Genomic DNA, 15,618 nt, shown 5'->3' with positions numbered 1-15,618 from the left:
GGGACTCCAGCTTTTCTGACGAGGTGGTGACTGAGCCAAGGCATGAAGAATGAAAATGAGCAGGCCAGGTGAAGATCTGGGGCAAAGAGCAATCCAGGCAGAACAAATAGGAACTCCAGTAACCAGACTAGTTTCAGCAGGAAGAAACCTGCTGTGGCTTGGGTAAGGTGGAGTGGTGTGAAATGAGGTTGGAGAGATATCAGAGCCTTTTAGGCCATAGGTTAAAAAAAGAAAGGCAATGTTTTTAAAATATCACTCTGACCACTGTGTGGAGGATGGATCAGAAAGGGGAGAGAGTGAATAAGGAGATGATTGGGGGGCTATTAAAGTTATATAGGCGAACAAGATTGTGGTTGGGCATGGTAGTTAGGAATGGAAAAGGAGAGAAGTAGATGGCTTTGAAATATGTTTTGGGATATAAATTATAAAATGTGATACTATAGGTAAAGCATTTAGGACAAGGGCACTTGGTAAATCCTTAATGTATTAGATACTGTTATTGTTTTTACTTTTTCTAAGCAATTATTAACAAGAATTAAGCAAGGTAGTAGAGATGTATGCCAAGAGGCAGTGCGGAAAGTTGCCAGCATCTCATATTCATACTCACGAAAATGGATTCCCTGTTGCTTACTCTATTCTGGAGAAAATTCACATCAGCAGTAGTCCTCTAGGTTGAGCTACCTGGTCTAGGTCACACTTTTGCTTGCTAGATGATTAGACATAAAAGGGATTTTCCTGCATTTTTGGCTAGCTGAAAGCATAAAAGTAAACTAGAGATAGTGTATTAATATTAGCAGTAATGATATTAAAAGTCATTTAGCGGTGGATATGTTTTTCATTTTTTTAAATTTTAGACATTTTTTTGAATATATGGGAAAGTATTGAGTGTATGTGTAATCCAGATATTTCACCAGTCACATTTTTTTAACTACCTGTTGTGAACAAATTTTTTATTTATTTTCTTTCTTTCTTCTTCTTCTCTCCAAAGCCCCCCAGTACATAGTTCTATATTCTAATTGTAGGTCCTTATGGTTGTGCTCTGTAGGACACCGCCTGGTAGCGTGACCTGATGAGCGGTGCCATGTCTGCGCCCAGGATCTGAACCGCGAAACCGTGGGCCGCCGAAGCACAGCGTGTGATCTTAACCACTAGGCCAGAGGGCTGGCCCCCAACCAGTCACATTTTTAATGGTTGAAATCATAGTGTTTTATTTTATCTCCTGCCTTTTTTAATGCAGCATTATAACATGAGTGTTTTTCCATGTTATTAAGAGTCTTTAATGAATATGTGAAGAAAATATAGGGGGGCCGGCCTGGTGGCCCAGAGGTTAAGTTCGCACGTTCTGCTTCTCGGCAGCATGGGGTTCGCTGGTTTGGATCCCAGGTGCGGACATGGCACTGCTTGGCACACCATGCTGTCGTAGGCGTCCCACATATAAAGTAGAGGAAAATGGGCTCGGATGTTAGCTCAGGGCCAGGCTTCCTCAGCAAAAAGAGGAAGACTGGCAGCAGTTAGCTCAAGGCTAATCTTCCTCAAAAAAAAAAAAAAGTAAAGGGACTGGCCCCGTGGCCGAGTGGTTAAGCTTGTGTGCTCCGCTGCAGGCGGCCCAGTGTTTCATTGGTTCGAATCCTGGGCGCAGACATGGCACTGCTCATCAAGCCATGCTGAGGCAGCCTCCCACATGCCGCAACTAGAAGAACCCACAATGAAGAATATGCAACTATGTCCCAGGGGGCTTTGGGGAGAAAAAGGAAAAGAATAAATCTTTAAAAAAAAAGAAAGAAAATCTAGGAACCTTTCATAACTTAATCATTCTTCTATTAAGGAACATTTAAGTGGTTTTCTCTTTTTGCTGTGATAAATAGTACCATGAAGAATAGTTTTTCCATTTTATGTTGTGTATTTTATGGGCCCAGCAAGCTTGTGCGGTGCTACCCTGCTTCTTATTGTGTATTTTAATTTCACACTTAGTAACTTCTTTAAAAATAAATGTAATTAGTTTTTAGTTTTAGATTTAGTTTTTAATATATAATATATTAATATTAATTATTATTAATATATTTAATAATGTAATTTAAATTTTAGTTTAGATTTAGTTTTTAATATATCGGTGCTTTAGAAATTTTGGGAAAAACTCCTGAAATAGTCTCTTAAGTAAAGAGACTGACCTCTGGAAGACTTAGGCTACAGATTTGACTCTGGTCCTGAAATTAGCCAGAAAGCAAATATTCCAAACTGCAAGAAATCATTTGTTTTTAGTACAGAAGCAACATACACAGTAGACAGAATTGTCTGTTTGCATGGGAGGAAAAGAGTTTCTTGTGTGGTTTGTTGTTGGAGTCTGAAAAGACCGCCAAATTTCCTCTGAAAGCCAGAGTAAATGGTAGATGACAGACCAGATTGGAGAGAGAGGACAAGTAGTGATCAGTAGCAGTGGTCGTTAGGAGCTGCAGAAGCAGTAGCAGTAAAATAACAGCAGATAAGAGTGATTGTTGTTCCTAGACTGATAAGATACTAGTAGCTCTGTGGTCTAGATGAAGAAACAGCCCATACATATGCAGCAGTGAGATCGTCCTTGTCCAGGTCCATAGAACTTCGAGCGCCAAACTAATCTTCCCTGTGTAGCTTATTTTAGAAGTTACCTTGAAGAAAGGCTATTAAGAGTGGTAATACTTTTTTACTGTCTTTCTGCCTCCTAGAATTAATTAATTAATTCAGTAATTTATTTAACAAATGGTTGTGTTTTTACTGCTATGTGTTAGATATTATGTTTTTTTGTTGAGTCAAATGTGGTCCTATGTATTTTTAGAATATAAAATGTTAAAGGTGGTAGTGTATTCTGCAAATTCTGTGCAATTTTCAATCTTGTGTTAATGCCAGATGTGTACTTTTAAAGTTGCTAATACCTGAAACAGAAAGGACTTTTTGAAACAGCTAGCTAGGAAGCTATCAAAGGTAACTAGAATAGTGTCGCAAGGACACAAGAGTCAATTTGGAGAGACCCATACTGGTGAGAAATGGGACAATTTGAGCATTAATCAAGGTAATGACTAAAATGGATTGAAATACATCAAATAATGTTTAAATCTATGAAATCATAATGATACATATACACATACAAATTAATGTGTCACTATTGCAGGATGGTAGGTAGTGAACTCATTATTTTGAGGAAGTGGTAAATAAAGGGAAAGAATGAACCATTTAGCCTGACTTTCCTGTATGAACTATACTGCTGAATAACCACATTAATGAGGGGAATTTTCTCTTTGTAGAAGTACCCTGACTAATAAATAAAGAAGTGATAAAATATCACCATTTTGTAACCACCGAATTGATGCGGGATCGGTGAGCCGAGGAGTCGAAAGAAAGATTTCTTAGACTCTCAAGATCTGGCAGTAGTGCTCTTTTATTTAGAGAATAGAGATAGAGTAGCATGGGGACAGGACCCATGGGCAGTCAGAGCTTCTGCTGCTCCTGCTGCTGCTGCTGCTGCTGCTGCTGCTGCTGCTGCTGCTGCTGCTGCTGGTGCCCCCGCTGGCATGGGGACAGAGCCCATGGGCAGGCAGAGCTGCTGCTGCTGCCCCCGCTGGCATGGGGACAGGACCCATGGGCAGGCAGAGCTGGTGCGTGGGGACAGGACCCACGGGCAGTCAGAGCTCCTGCTGCTCCTGCTGCCCCGAACTGAGGGTTAGGGCCAAATTTAAGGCATAAGTAAGTGAGTTATCTCTTTATTAGTGCCCGTTTGGTCTGGCCATTTGGCGGTCCCATAACTTTAAGATAAGAATCAAACCGGATTGAGTAAATGGCAGAAGTCACCGCTCAAATATTATCTTCAACTAAAGACAAAGGAGGATTTTGGGGTGAGGGTCAGTTACATGAGGTTGCCAGGCAGTTTCCAGAGATAAGGCCGTCCCCCCTTCCTCCTGGCTCAGAGGGGGAGTCATCTCCACAGATAGATGTTTCCCTTAGAAGTGTAAATGTTTTCTCAACAAGGGGGAAGCATCTTCACAGGTAGATGTTTCACTTAGAAATGTAAATGTTTTCCCAACAAGGGGCAAACAAATTCCAGAGAGGGAGGCATGGAGATTTCCTTTACAACTGCAATTGTCTCTGATCAAAAGGGCAAACAAATTCCACTCCTTGGAGCCTGCTTCTTATCTGTAGTTTTAAAAGTAACCAGCCTAAAAATCCTCATCATAAACTGTTTTAAAATTAAGCAGCCTAAAAATCCTCATCATAAACCCCCCCGAACCCATTTTGGCCCCGAAATCTTTTGGGGATATGGACGATGGTCAGTCTTCTGTAACTACTTCCGGCTGTACAAGGTCGTAGAGCTGTCCCTAAATGGGGCCATGGGTACAGGTAGGAGGCTCAGCGGACCGGAAGGCTGCGCCCGTGGTGTCCAAGGCTGACAGGGCATCCAGAGCCTCTCGCGATGAGAGAATCATTTGATGAGAGGTGGTCCAGGAGGTGAAACTTTGTTGACATGTGGAAGACAAACAACGAAATAGACAACAAATTATAATAAAAAATACAAGCAAGATGATTAACCCAATGAATAAGGTTTTGATAGTAGTCCAGAAACTTGGACCTGACCAAGAGTTCAACCAATCATTTAGAGATAGGGTAGGGTCAGACATGGACTTAACTTGGTGGCTCATATCAGATAGGAAGCCAGAGATATTTTGATGGTAGTCAGGAATATAAACACAACATTCAGTTTTTATAATGGCACAAGTGCCCCCTTGCGCTGCTGTCAAGACATCCAGTGCCATTCGGTTTTGGAGGACTGCCTTACGCATTTGGGACACTTCTAAATCGAGCAGCGAAAGGCTATGTTGTGTATCATTTAAAGCTTTCATAGTAAATTTGTTTAGAGCTTCCATGTGCCAGATGACGCTTTCGATTCCTAATTGGGGAAGGAAAATTGAGGCAACATGGTCATACCAGCGGAAGACAGCGCGGGTCCAGCGCTGTTGCAAGTTGGGTAGGTTAGCAGGGGGAGATATACTAAATGTAGTTCTACCCTGCATCCAGACGAAACCTAGGGTGCATCGTCCAATCCATCCAGGTGGCAGCCAAGGCCATAAGTTGGAGCCACATAGCCACTGGGTGCCATTAGGGGCTAGCCAACGTGTGCTTGGCCGTCTATCCCAGTCAGTCCCAAACCAATCAGTATTTCTTAAGACTAAGATATGAGAACACATATAACGGGGAATTTTTCCCATAGGTCGGGTGCTATTAGGCCATGTGTCATAGGTGTGATTGGTTTGTTCCCAACATATAGTGGCCTTTTGACTGAGTTGACCACTAGTAGGAGTGAGCCAAATATATTCGTCCCAAATTTGATATAGTCCATCCTGTGTGTATTGATAAGTTGGGGACTTTATCTTTGGAACTTTTTGTTTATCATCCACCTGTGATAAGGCAACTCTAGTTAGTATTTGAGCAGTGGTATTAAAGGAGAAGGTTTGATTGTGGCCAGGGAACTCCCAGGTATCAGAGATGGATGGCCACAAGGAAACATTATGATTAGTAACAGATGAATCTTGCAGAAGAGAAGAGCTAGAATCTAATATCCATGAATGTGTACTATACCTTCTACTGAAACATAATTTTTTCTCTCTAAAATCACCCTCATTTTTATAAAAGATAGCCAAATTAAGATTAACTGGTCTGCCAATTATTTACATAGGTGCAGCAAGAATACCAATTGATTATACAGGCTTTTAAAATCTGCTTTGCTGGAATTTTTATGAGGAATCTCAGATTGAACTGTACAGGCCTCTCGAGGCCAGAAAAGTCAAGCCAAGGACTTGCCATCAGATTTTGCCTGCAGTACCTACAGGTTTGGGTGGACTCCTCTCTTCTCGAGGTCCCCCAAAATATTCTGAGGTTCCTTGCACCCGCCAGATAAGCAAGCTTCCTTACTTACCGGGTAAGATTGCCAGAATCTCTGTAAACAAGGTACCAGGCCCATGTTTCCAAGTGGCTGTATTCCAGAATGTCCAATCTTTGTTCCTGAAAAGCTGTGTTGTCATATCTGAGCCTGTATGTTTCTCTCAAATATGACATTCCAGTCAAAGCCTTGGTAAGATAACCAATGTGTCCTGTTATAAGGGGACCAGATTCTTATTGAACTTATGCAAATATTGCCATGAAATAACCACTCACTCACAAAGAGTTTCCAAATTCTGGAGGGATCAGGTAGGGAGAAAATAAATGTTTCAGTTTCACTCATAATAGTATAACTTCATTAAATCGCTGTAAGTCATAGTTAGCATAAGAGAAAAGAGAAAAAGATTTCCTTAAATATGAGAGAAGAAAACAAAACATCAAAACTCAGCAATATTTCAAACAGAAGTCATAAAAAATTATAATCATTCTCATCAGTTCACACAGTCCTGTATAATCAGTTCTTGAACTTAATCTTCTGTTAGCAGATCTATGAGCTTGGTTTCTGTTAGAATTATGTAATTTCTTACCCAATTCAGTTTTACACTCCGAAAGTTTATCAGAAACCTGTAGTTTAGAACCCTTGTGTCAGAATCCTTTCCAGGAATTTCTCTGGAGATGAAACATATTTGCAAAAGCAAAAAGCATCACAGTAAAACAGCAACTATCTGCAAATGGACAAAAGACTCAAAAGGGCAATTGACAAAGAAACTTGGCTATTTCTGTGACATATAACACTTTAAGATAATAACTGGAATTATGACTGATAACCAGAACAGATTAGAATTTTAGGAATGCTATATAATGTTAAGACACGTATATTAATAACATTCACCCACGTAATACCACATAAGAAAGTTTATCATTGCTTATTTGACAATGCTACCCATGTAATTTAATAAACCAAATAAATCTAATTAATTTAGTATTTTCCTCCTTATAGGAAGAGAGCAAATTTCTCCGAGAAGTCTCAGGGGCCCTCTGAAAATCCTCAGAGAAATTCTTCTTCCATCTACCAGGTCAAAAGAAAGCCTTCATTCAGGACTTGAATATTTTTGAGGGAGAAGCTTGTCAAAAATATCAAAAGTTTTTAAAATGCTTGTTCAAATAGGAAACAACGTTCACTGTTAAACAATGCTCAGGCATCCATTCAAAGTGACAACAGAGACAGTCAAGAGCAAACAACACCATCAAAAAAAAAATTTTAGAAGAGACCACTTTCTTTCTGAATATAGGAAATTATTTTAACAAAACATAGATTTTCTGTCTTTTAGGTAGAGTTAGAGCAAGCCAAAAGTTCAAGAAAATTATCCTTTGAGAGAAAACCAAATTTTAATTCCTGTACCAGCTTATTTTTAACATTAAAACTCATTCACTTAATTGGATTTACTTTAATCTTAGTCTACTTGACCAGGCATAAAACTCCTTTCAGAATTTCTCCTTCACAAACCTTCTACAACTTTCTTTTTGCCTTCAGAATTTGTCCGAAAGTCTTTCTTTTTTCCTTTCTAGTACATTAGGACAAATTTATCATTCTTAACCCATCAAACAAAAATACTTCCATTCTTTCTACCTTCTTTACTGAAAACTTACACCTTACTTTCCTTGAATACAGAGCTGTTTTCCTTATTAATTCCCAGTAGCTTTAATTATATAAGTTAATAACTTTTAACCCTTAACAGACCCTAGTAAACACTGAAAAGGTAAGCAATCTTTTATATCAGCATTCTAAACACTTCATAATTCCTAGAAACACGCCGCTTCACAATAAAACACAAGGCACGCTTTTTAATAGACCCAAATGCTTTTAGCCTCTTTACAATAAGAAGCCGAAAGTAAATAACTTAGATACGTTTTAGCAATAATGTTTCAGTGTTCTATCCAATTCAAAAACGACCCAGATACTCAGATTTTTATCATTTAACTTGACTTGGCAAAACTCAAGATTGTTACCAAAAAGAATTTCAAAGCTGTTTTTTCCCAAGTATACAGACCATAAAACAGTTATTGTACCCACTTTTATCTATTTAAACCATTTGTTTCCAACAATTATGTTCAGATTGCCTACGAAAACGTTGTGAGACATTAGACAAAACTGGTCATCATTTAAAGCTATTATTTTACTGACGAATTTAACAGACAACGTGAACTTATTTGACCAGTAAACCCAGGCTGCATGCCTGCATCATATGCAAATACCGACAACTCTGACAAGAAGACTATTTTCAATCAAACCAACAAACTTAAACAAGCTTTCATTTACCAAAGGTTAATTCACATCACGTTAACTTGAAAGACATTGGATTAATTTCTACTACATTTAGAATTTATGTAAGCGCTTACTTTAAGTCAATTAAACAGAGCTCTTAATTTTGGCCATACCATCCGGAGGTAAAATATCACACATACAACGTACACATAGACACACATACACAGAGACTGCACAGCTATTGTTTTTTACCAATATTTGTGGAGAAGATACTCAAGATGCTAGATTTTTTGCAAGGGCACGCTTATGGCCGTTTTGCCTCTCCCCTCCTCTTTCTTTCTTTCTTTCTTTTTTTTTTTTTTCCTTCAGTCTTAGGGATTAGTGATGGACTTAGATAGTAGTTCCTGGAGAGGGGAGATGATAATCCTTTTCGTGATAAAGGAACTAGGTGGAGTCCGAACTGCCTCTAGAGCTGTATTTCCAGTCTTGCAAGGATTTTCTAAAGACAGTTGCTCTTGGTTTCCCAGAAACTGGATCGTAACGCAAATTACATTCCAGTTTGATCTACCTGTCCAGCTGCATCACAAAAGCACAGAGAAACCCCTCAAGTTTTCTCCCAGATGGAGTTAGAATGCATCCGCAGGGTGGGCCTCCGGGGATGCTAAGGGGCCTTCCCTGTGGCAGTAAAGCCAGTGTCTGACTGACAGCAGCTGGAGAAAGGGTGCAGAGGCCGATTGCGGGTGTGCAGAGGCCGATTGCGGGTGTTGACATAGTTATAAGATTTAGTCAAGTCCCGCTCAGCCTGGGCACTTTGTCTCCGAGCCAGCATGGTTGAGGCAGGGAAGCAAGAGGCAAAGGCCTGGAACTGGCTGGAGGCACTCCCAGTGCCAAGGTTGAGAGTTAAGTCCCTGGCAAAGGGCTTATTTTTCCAATTTTACAGAAGGTCAAGGTTCTGCTCAGGTCTAGCCTGAACTTAACCTCGACTTGGTGACAACAGAAGAGATGATGAGCAAAACAGACAAAGAAAGGAAAAGAAGAGATCAGACCTCACCCTCATGGCCTCTTCCAGAGGGTTATCAAGATAAGAGTCACACAACAGTTGCCGTACTGGGGCACACTACGCTAGCACGACAGTTCACAGAATAAATCACAGGTCTCCTACCCTCATAACCGACTCAGTAGGTGACTAAAATACTCAATGAGTCAACTGTCAAGAGAGGGCACCCCCACTTAGGGTTGCTGGGGTGATCAGGCCCAGAAACCCAAAGTTGGGGCTCCCAGGGGTGGAGCCTTTTACTCTTTAAAGATTTCTTTGTTTCCCAGTTGCAAAGCTCAAACAGAGACGAAAATGGCCATTGTAACTCTAAGAGAGACGAAAGAAACGGGTCCATTACCATGAAAAATCCCCCCTGAACCTAGGGCAGCGTCCTACCCGTCGTTCCTACTGTGGGGTTCCTATAGCAAGGGGTGATGGGGGCGTCCCCCGGCATTGCATCCCTTGTATACCTTCCCTGTTATGCCTGGCAGTAACAGGTGCCTGGTGCCTATTCTGCCTGACAGCATAGGCCTGGTGAATGGTTCCCGAGAGAAAAGGAGAAAGAAAAGGGGCCATTACCTTGAAAATCCCCCCATTGGGGTTCCTGTAGCAAGGGATGATGGGGGCATCCCTTGAACATCTTCCCTATTCTGCCTGACAGTAATAGGTGCCTGGCGTATGGTCCCAGAGAAAGGGAGCCATTACCTTGAAAATCCCCCCAATGGAGTTCCTGTAGCAAGGGATGATGGGGCATCCCTTGAACATCTTCCCTATTCTGCCTGGCAGGAATAGGTGCCTGGCGTATGGTCCCAGAGAGAAAAGGAGAAAGAAAAGGAGCCATTACCTTGAAAATCCCCCCATTGGGGTTCCTGTAGCAAGGGATGATGGGGGCATCCCTTGAACATCTTCCCTATTCTGCCTGGCAGGAATAGGTGCCTGGCGTATGGTCCCAGAGAAAGGGAGCCATTACCTTGAAAATCCCCCCAATGGAGTTCCTGTAGCAAGGGATGATGGGGGCATCCCTTGAACATCTTCCCTATTATGCCTGACAGTAATAGGTGCCTGGCGTATGGTCCCAGAGAAAGGGAGCCATTACCTTGAAAATCCCCCCATTGGGGTTCCTGTAGCAAGGGATGATGGGGGCATCCCTTGAACATCTTCCCTATTCTGCCTGGCAGGAATAGGTGCCTGGCGTATGGTCCCAGAGAAAGGGAGCCATTACCTTGAAAATCCCCCCAATGGAGTTCCTGTAGCAAGGGATGATGGGGCATCCCTTGAACATCTTCCCTATTCTGCCTGACAGTAATAGGTGCCTGGCGTATGGTCCCCAGGAGAGAAAAGGACAAAGACAGTGAGAAAGAGACAGACAGTGAGGAATTTTCCGCCAGTCTGGGGGACATTCTACCCAATTGCATCCTGGAGCCATTCTCCCAAGAAGGGGTTCCCATACTCCACCAAAGGTTAGAGTTTGGTACTTCCCTTGAACTGGAGTCCCGAGTGGGACTTTCCTCGCAGTTCAGAGCGTGGTCAGGTGCCAGAGGGAGGGATCCCAATCCAGCCTTAGGAAAAGAAACCTTCCACGGGAGTCTTGGAGATTGGCGGCCGTCCTAATGACTTAAGTGGCCGACCCGCGCCCACGTAAAATTTGTCTATTAGAGATAGAGTCAGGAAGGAATGGATTAATTCATTCTCCATCACCCTGAGGCTTAAGGTACTGAATCTCTTCAAGCTGAATGCCACAATTTGCCCCATAGAGTAGCCATGGGCAGCAAACGTGGATTCATACAGCTGTCCGAGAAAGTTCCCGGTGGAGCAGTGAATTTAGATCCATCCTTGAAAAAGAGCAGGAAGGAATGGATTAATTCATTCTCCATCACCCTGAGGCTTAAGGTACTGAATCTCTTCAAGCTGAATGCCACAATTTGCCCCATAGAGTAGCCATGGGCAGCAAACGTGGATTCACACAGCCATCCAAGAAAGTTCCCGATGGAGAAGTGAATTTAGATCCATCCTTGAAAAAGAGAAAGGCACAAGGAAGAAAAGGGCACTTACCAGAACTCGAGCTCACAAGCCGATGAAGCAATCCCCGTACGGGCCACCAGAAATGATGCGGGATCGGTGAGCCGAGGAGTCGAAAGAAAGATTTCTTAGACTCTCAAGATCTGGCAGTAGTGCTCTTTTATTTAGAGAATAGAGATAGAGTAGCATGGGGACAGGACCCATGGGCAGTCAGAGCTTCTGCTGCTCCTGCTGCTGCTGCTGCTGCTGCTGCTGCTGCTGCTGCTGCTGGTGCCCCCGCTGGCATGGGGACAGAGCCCATGGGCAGGCAGAGCTGCTGCTGCTGCCCCCGCTGGCATGGGGACAGGACCCATGGGCAGGCAGAGCTGGTGCGTGGGGACAGGACCCACGGGCAGTCAGAGCTCCTGCTGCTCCTGCTGCCCCGAACTGAGGGTTAGGGCCAAATTTAAGGCATAAGTAAGTGAGTTATCTCTTTATTAGTGCCCGTTTGGTCTGGCCATTTGGCGGTCCCATAACTTTAAGATAAGAATCAAACCGGATTGAGTAAATGGCAGAAGTCACCGCTCAAATATTATCTTCAACTAAAGACAAAGGAGGATTTTGGGGTGAGGGTCAGTTACATGAGGTTGCCAGGCAGTTTCCAGAGATAAGGCCGTCCCCCCTTCCTCCTGGCTCAGAGGGGGAGTCATCTCCACAGATAGATGTTTCCCTTAGAAGTGTAAATGTTTTCTCAACAAGGGGGAAGCATCTTCACAGGTAGATGTTTCACTTAGAAATGTAAATGTTTTCCCAACAAGGGGCAAACAAATTCCAGAGAGGGAGGCATGGAGATTTCCTTTACAACTGCAATTGTCTCTGATCAAAAGGGCAAACAAATTCCACTCCTTGGAGCCTGCTTCTTATCTGTAGTTTTAAAAGTAACCAGCCTAAAAATCCTCATCATAAACTGTTTTAAAATTAAGCAGCCTAAAAATCCTCATCATAATGAATAAATGGTTCAGGCGTTGAACAAAAGCAGACACTATCACAAACAAATATTATGTGGCTCCTGATGAAAGAGCTCATCGTCACTTAACAAGTAGTGTTGTCCTAATACAAAGAACCTGAATTTGGATACAGCCTTTATATCCATTGATTTATAGAACTTATAGAAGAACAGGTTAAACAACACCATGGAAATTAAGTCAAGAAAATTCAGACTGAAAAACTACAAAATTCAGGACAAACAACTTGGTTTCTTCAATATAAAAATTGCCCTAAAAAAAAGACAGCCTGTAGCTTAAAAGAGACTCAAAAGACATTTCAGTCACAATATGTGGACCTTATTAGGATCTGTTCACACAAAAAAATTCTGATGCTTGTAACAATTGGAAATTGAAAATTGAGGATATTTGATAATAAGGATAAGGAATTCTTTCTTTTTTTTACTTGTAATGGTGGTGTCTCTGTATTTTAACAAGTTCTTATCTCAGACTACATATGGAAATATTTATGAATGAAATTATTTCATGTCTGAGATTTGCATCAAATTACTATGGAGATAAGGAGATACTGGTGCAAGTAGAGATGAGACAAGACTGACCATAAGTTGATAACTGTTGATGGTGGGCAATGAGTACATGGACATTTATTGGACTGTTTTTTCTACCTTTGCATATGTTTGAAATTTTCTGTAATAAAATGTTTTAAAAACTAAGAAGGACCTTGAAAAAACTCCAGGATCAAGTCAGGGAAATACTGTCATCTTCTGAGAAAGGATTTTTAGACTGTGGAGTAATCCCTCTTTAAACACCTTAGCATAATCTCTGTAAAAGCATTTTATCAGTGGGAGGAAAAAAAAAAGTGTTGGTGGCATATTGCTTTGTTAGGTAATAATCACAAAAGATATTTTGAATAGGGCCAACAAGTCAGAACACCAGCGGCCGTGGTGAAGAACAGGCTTTCCTGGAGAGTGGGTGTCTTACGAGAATTTGCTTTAGCTTTTGCTTTTCTAATGAATTTTTACTAGTAGGCTACATGTTTTAATGTGCAAGAAGATGCATTGTTATATTTGCTTTACTCAGCTTTTAAGAAATAGAGACAAATGACTAAAAAACACATGCTAGGCCTTCAACAATTATTTGCCAAATAAATGAAAGAATAAGTAGACTTCAGGAAGTTTTTCAAGAGAACAAGCCTGAAACTTGAGTGATTACTTATGCTGCTTTATGTCCCTCATACTTTTCAAATTATCTTCAACATTCACAATAACTTATGTTTTTATCCTGATGAATTCTCTGAGCCATTAAAAAAAGGTTTATTTATTTGATTTCAGAAGGCATATACCTGCACATACACATACATGAATTAACAGCTTTGGAAGATTATTATAAGCAGCTAGAAAAGTTTCAACTCGTAAATGCTTAACCCTCCACTCTTGGAAAAACTTGGCTTTCTCTGATGATGTAATTTCATTATTTTACCTAAAACTTTAGAAAATACATAAATTATATCTAGACAGGGTTTTTGAGTTCTAAGTACTTATAGTAAAAAATAAAACAGAAAGAGGGTCACATGAGAGTAGAGTCAGACAGATTTACTCTTCTAGCACTCTGTTGCAAGTGTGGAATATATTTTTCCTCTGTGTTTCAGCCCTCCAAAGCCTACAGTCAGTCCAGATGCAGCAGCTGAAGTGCTTCGTAATTAGTCTTCTATTCTTCCTTCAATTAGAATTCCCATATACTGAGGAATCTCACCAAATGTTGATCTGATTATCTTATTTTAAAAAATCCATGATAGTACGAAAGGCTGATTAATGTAATTAACTTATTACTTGTGAAATGAAAGAAGACTAAATCTCTAGCCATTGGAAGGAGGACACGTGGTGATTTTGGGTAGGAAGCCCTCCTGACCTCCCCTCTCTCAGAGTTCTCTATTAGATGTTATGCCAACATTTTTTTAGCATGGAACCAGCATACAAAATAAAAAGTATCTATTACATGACAGAGACCTTTCAGAATGGCTGAATAATGTGAATGTTTTATTTGATTTTATGTATTTAAAAAGTGTCCATACAAATAAATTTACAAATTAGAGAATAGGAAGACTATCCTTATTTTTTCCTGACGAAGTGTAGTCTCTGTACACTTAGGGGGTCAGTGAAACACCTCCATGGAGAGGATGGCTTGGCATTGTGCATTCGAGTATCTAACAGAATGAAGGTTTTACTGTTATTTTTATTCTGCAACTTTATTCTCTTTCTAATTATAGTAGGTATGTTTTATTGGGTAGAAAAATTCTTATTGTGAGGTTGAAATTAAAAAAAAATTTTTTTATTGTAGAATGGCAGAATTTAGTGACATTTGGAAGCTTTTCAAATATGGTTCCCTATAGCCATCCATGCATTTGTACACTGAATCAAGTAAAGTGGTACTCTGCAAATGTTCAGAAAGAAGGACAGGGGTCACAAACTGTCAGAGTGGAAAAAGTACCATCATTTGATGAAACAGGTATGTATAGATCTTTTAAAATAATTTTTTCTGTATACTGGAATAGTTTGTATGAGATTTGTTCCTTTAATGTTTGATAGAACTTACCTGTAAAACTATCTGGACTAGTATTTTCTTTGTGGGGAGCTATTAAACTGCTAATTTAATTTCTTTTAATTTTTCTTTCTTTTTGGTGCTGTTTTCGTAAGTTCTATTTTTTCTAGGAATTTATCCATTTAAACTAAATTTTTGATTTATTGGCATAAAGTTCATGATACTCGGTATAGCCTTAGTAGCATACGTAGTTATTTCCTTTTGTTTCATTCTTAATGGTGTTTGTCTTATTTTCTTGATTAATCTTGCCAGAACTTTGTCCATTTTATTTTTTTCCAAGTAATAATTTGTCTTTGCCTTGAATCTTTTAATATGTGTTTCCTATTTCATTAATTACTACTCCTACCTTAATTATATCCTCCTTTCTACTTTGTGTTTATTCTGTCATTCATTTTTTAACTATCAGTTAGCTATTTTGCTCATTAGTTTTGAACCTCACTTCTTTTCTAAAGTAGGCATTCAAACCATGATAGCTGTGATGGTAGATTTGACAGTCTTTCCTTATAGCTCTCCCTAAAATTTTGTTTTATATGTTTTTGAGGCTGTGTTACTAGATGCATACACATTTAGAATTGTTACATAACACTGAAAAATTACACCATTTATTGTTATGTAACGACTTTTTTTAGTGGCATCTCCACCAGATTTCATTAGTATTTGCCTGATATGATTTTTCCCATCCTTTAACTTTTTTCCCTCCTAATTGGATTATCTTTGTGTTTCAACTGGAAGTTTAGTCTGTTTACATTTGCTGTAATTGCTGATATGTTTGGACGTATTTCTCCCATTGTATCATGAGCTTGCTTGGGCTATTT

The 15,618-nt window shown here is 40.2% G+C and overlaps 1 protein-coding gene across 1 annotated transcript in view; it reads left to right on the top strand.

Moving 5' to 3' along the window:
- The window catches only part of SLC30A9 (solute carrier family 30 member 9), a 102,218-nt gene that overhangs the window by 4,328 nt on the left and 82,272 nt on the right, over window positions 1-15,618 (top strand). Inside the window, exon 2 of the mRNA XM_070615038.1 lies at window positions 14,543-14,710. Within this exon, the coding sequence (XP_070471139.1) occupies window positions 14,543-14,710 (168 nt within the window). The remainder of the gene's footprint in view (window positions 1-14,542; window positions 14,711-15,618) is intronic.

The sequence above is a fragment of the Equus przewalskii genome, chromosome 3, assembly GCF_037783145.1.
Source record: "Equus przewalskii isolate Varuska chromosome 3, EquPr2, whole genome shotgun sequence".
Taxonomy (NCBI): domain Eukaryota; kingdom Metazoa; phylum Chordata; class Mammalia; order Perissodactyla; family Equidae; genus Equus; species Equus przewalskii.
The sequence above is the reverse complement of the archived record's forward strand: the minus strand, read 5'-3'. Positions and strand labels throughout refer to the sequence as shown.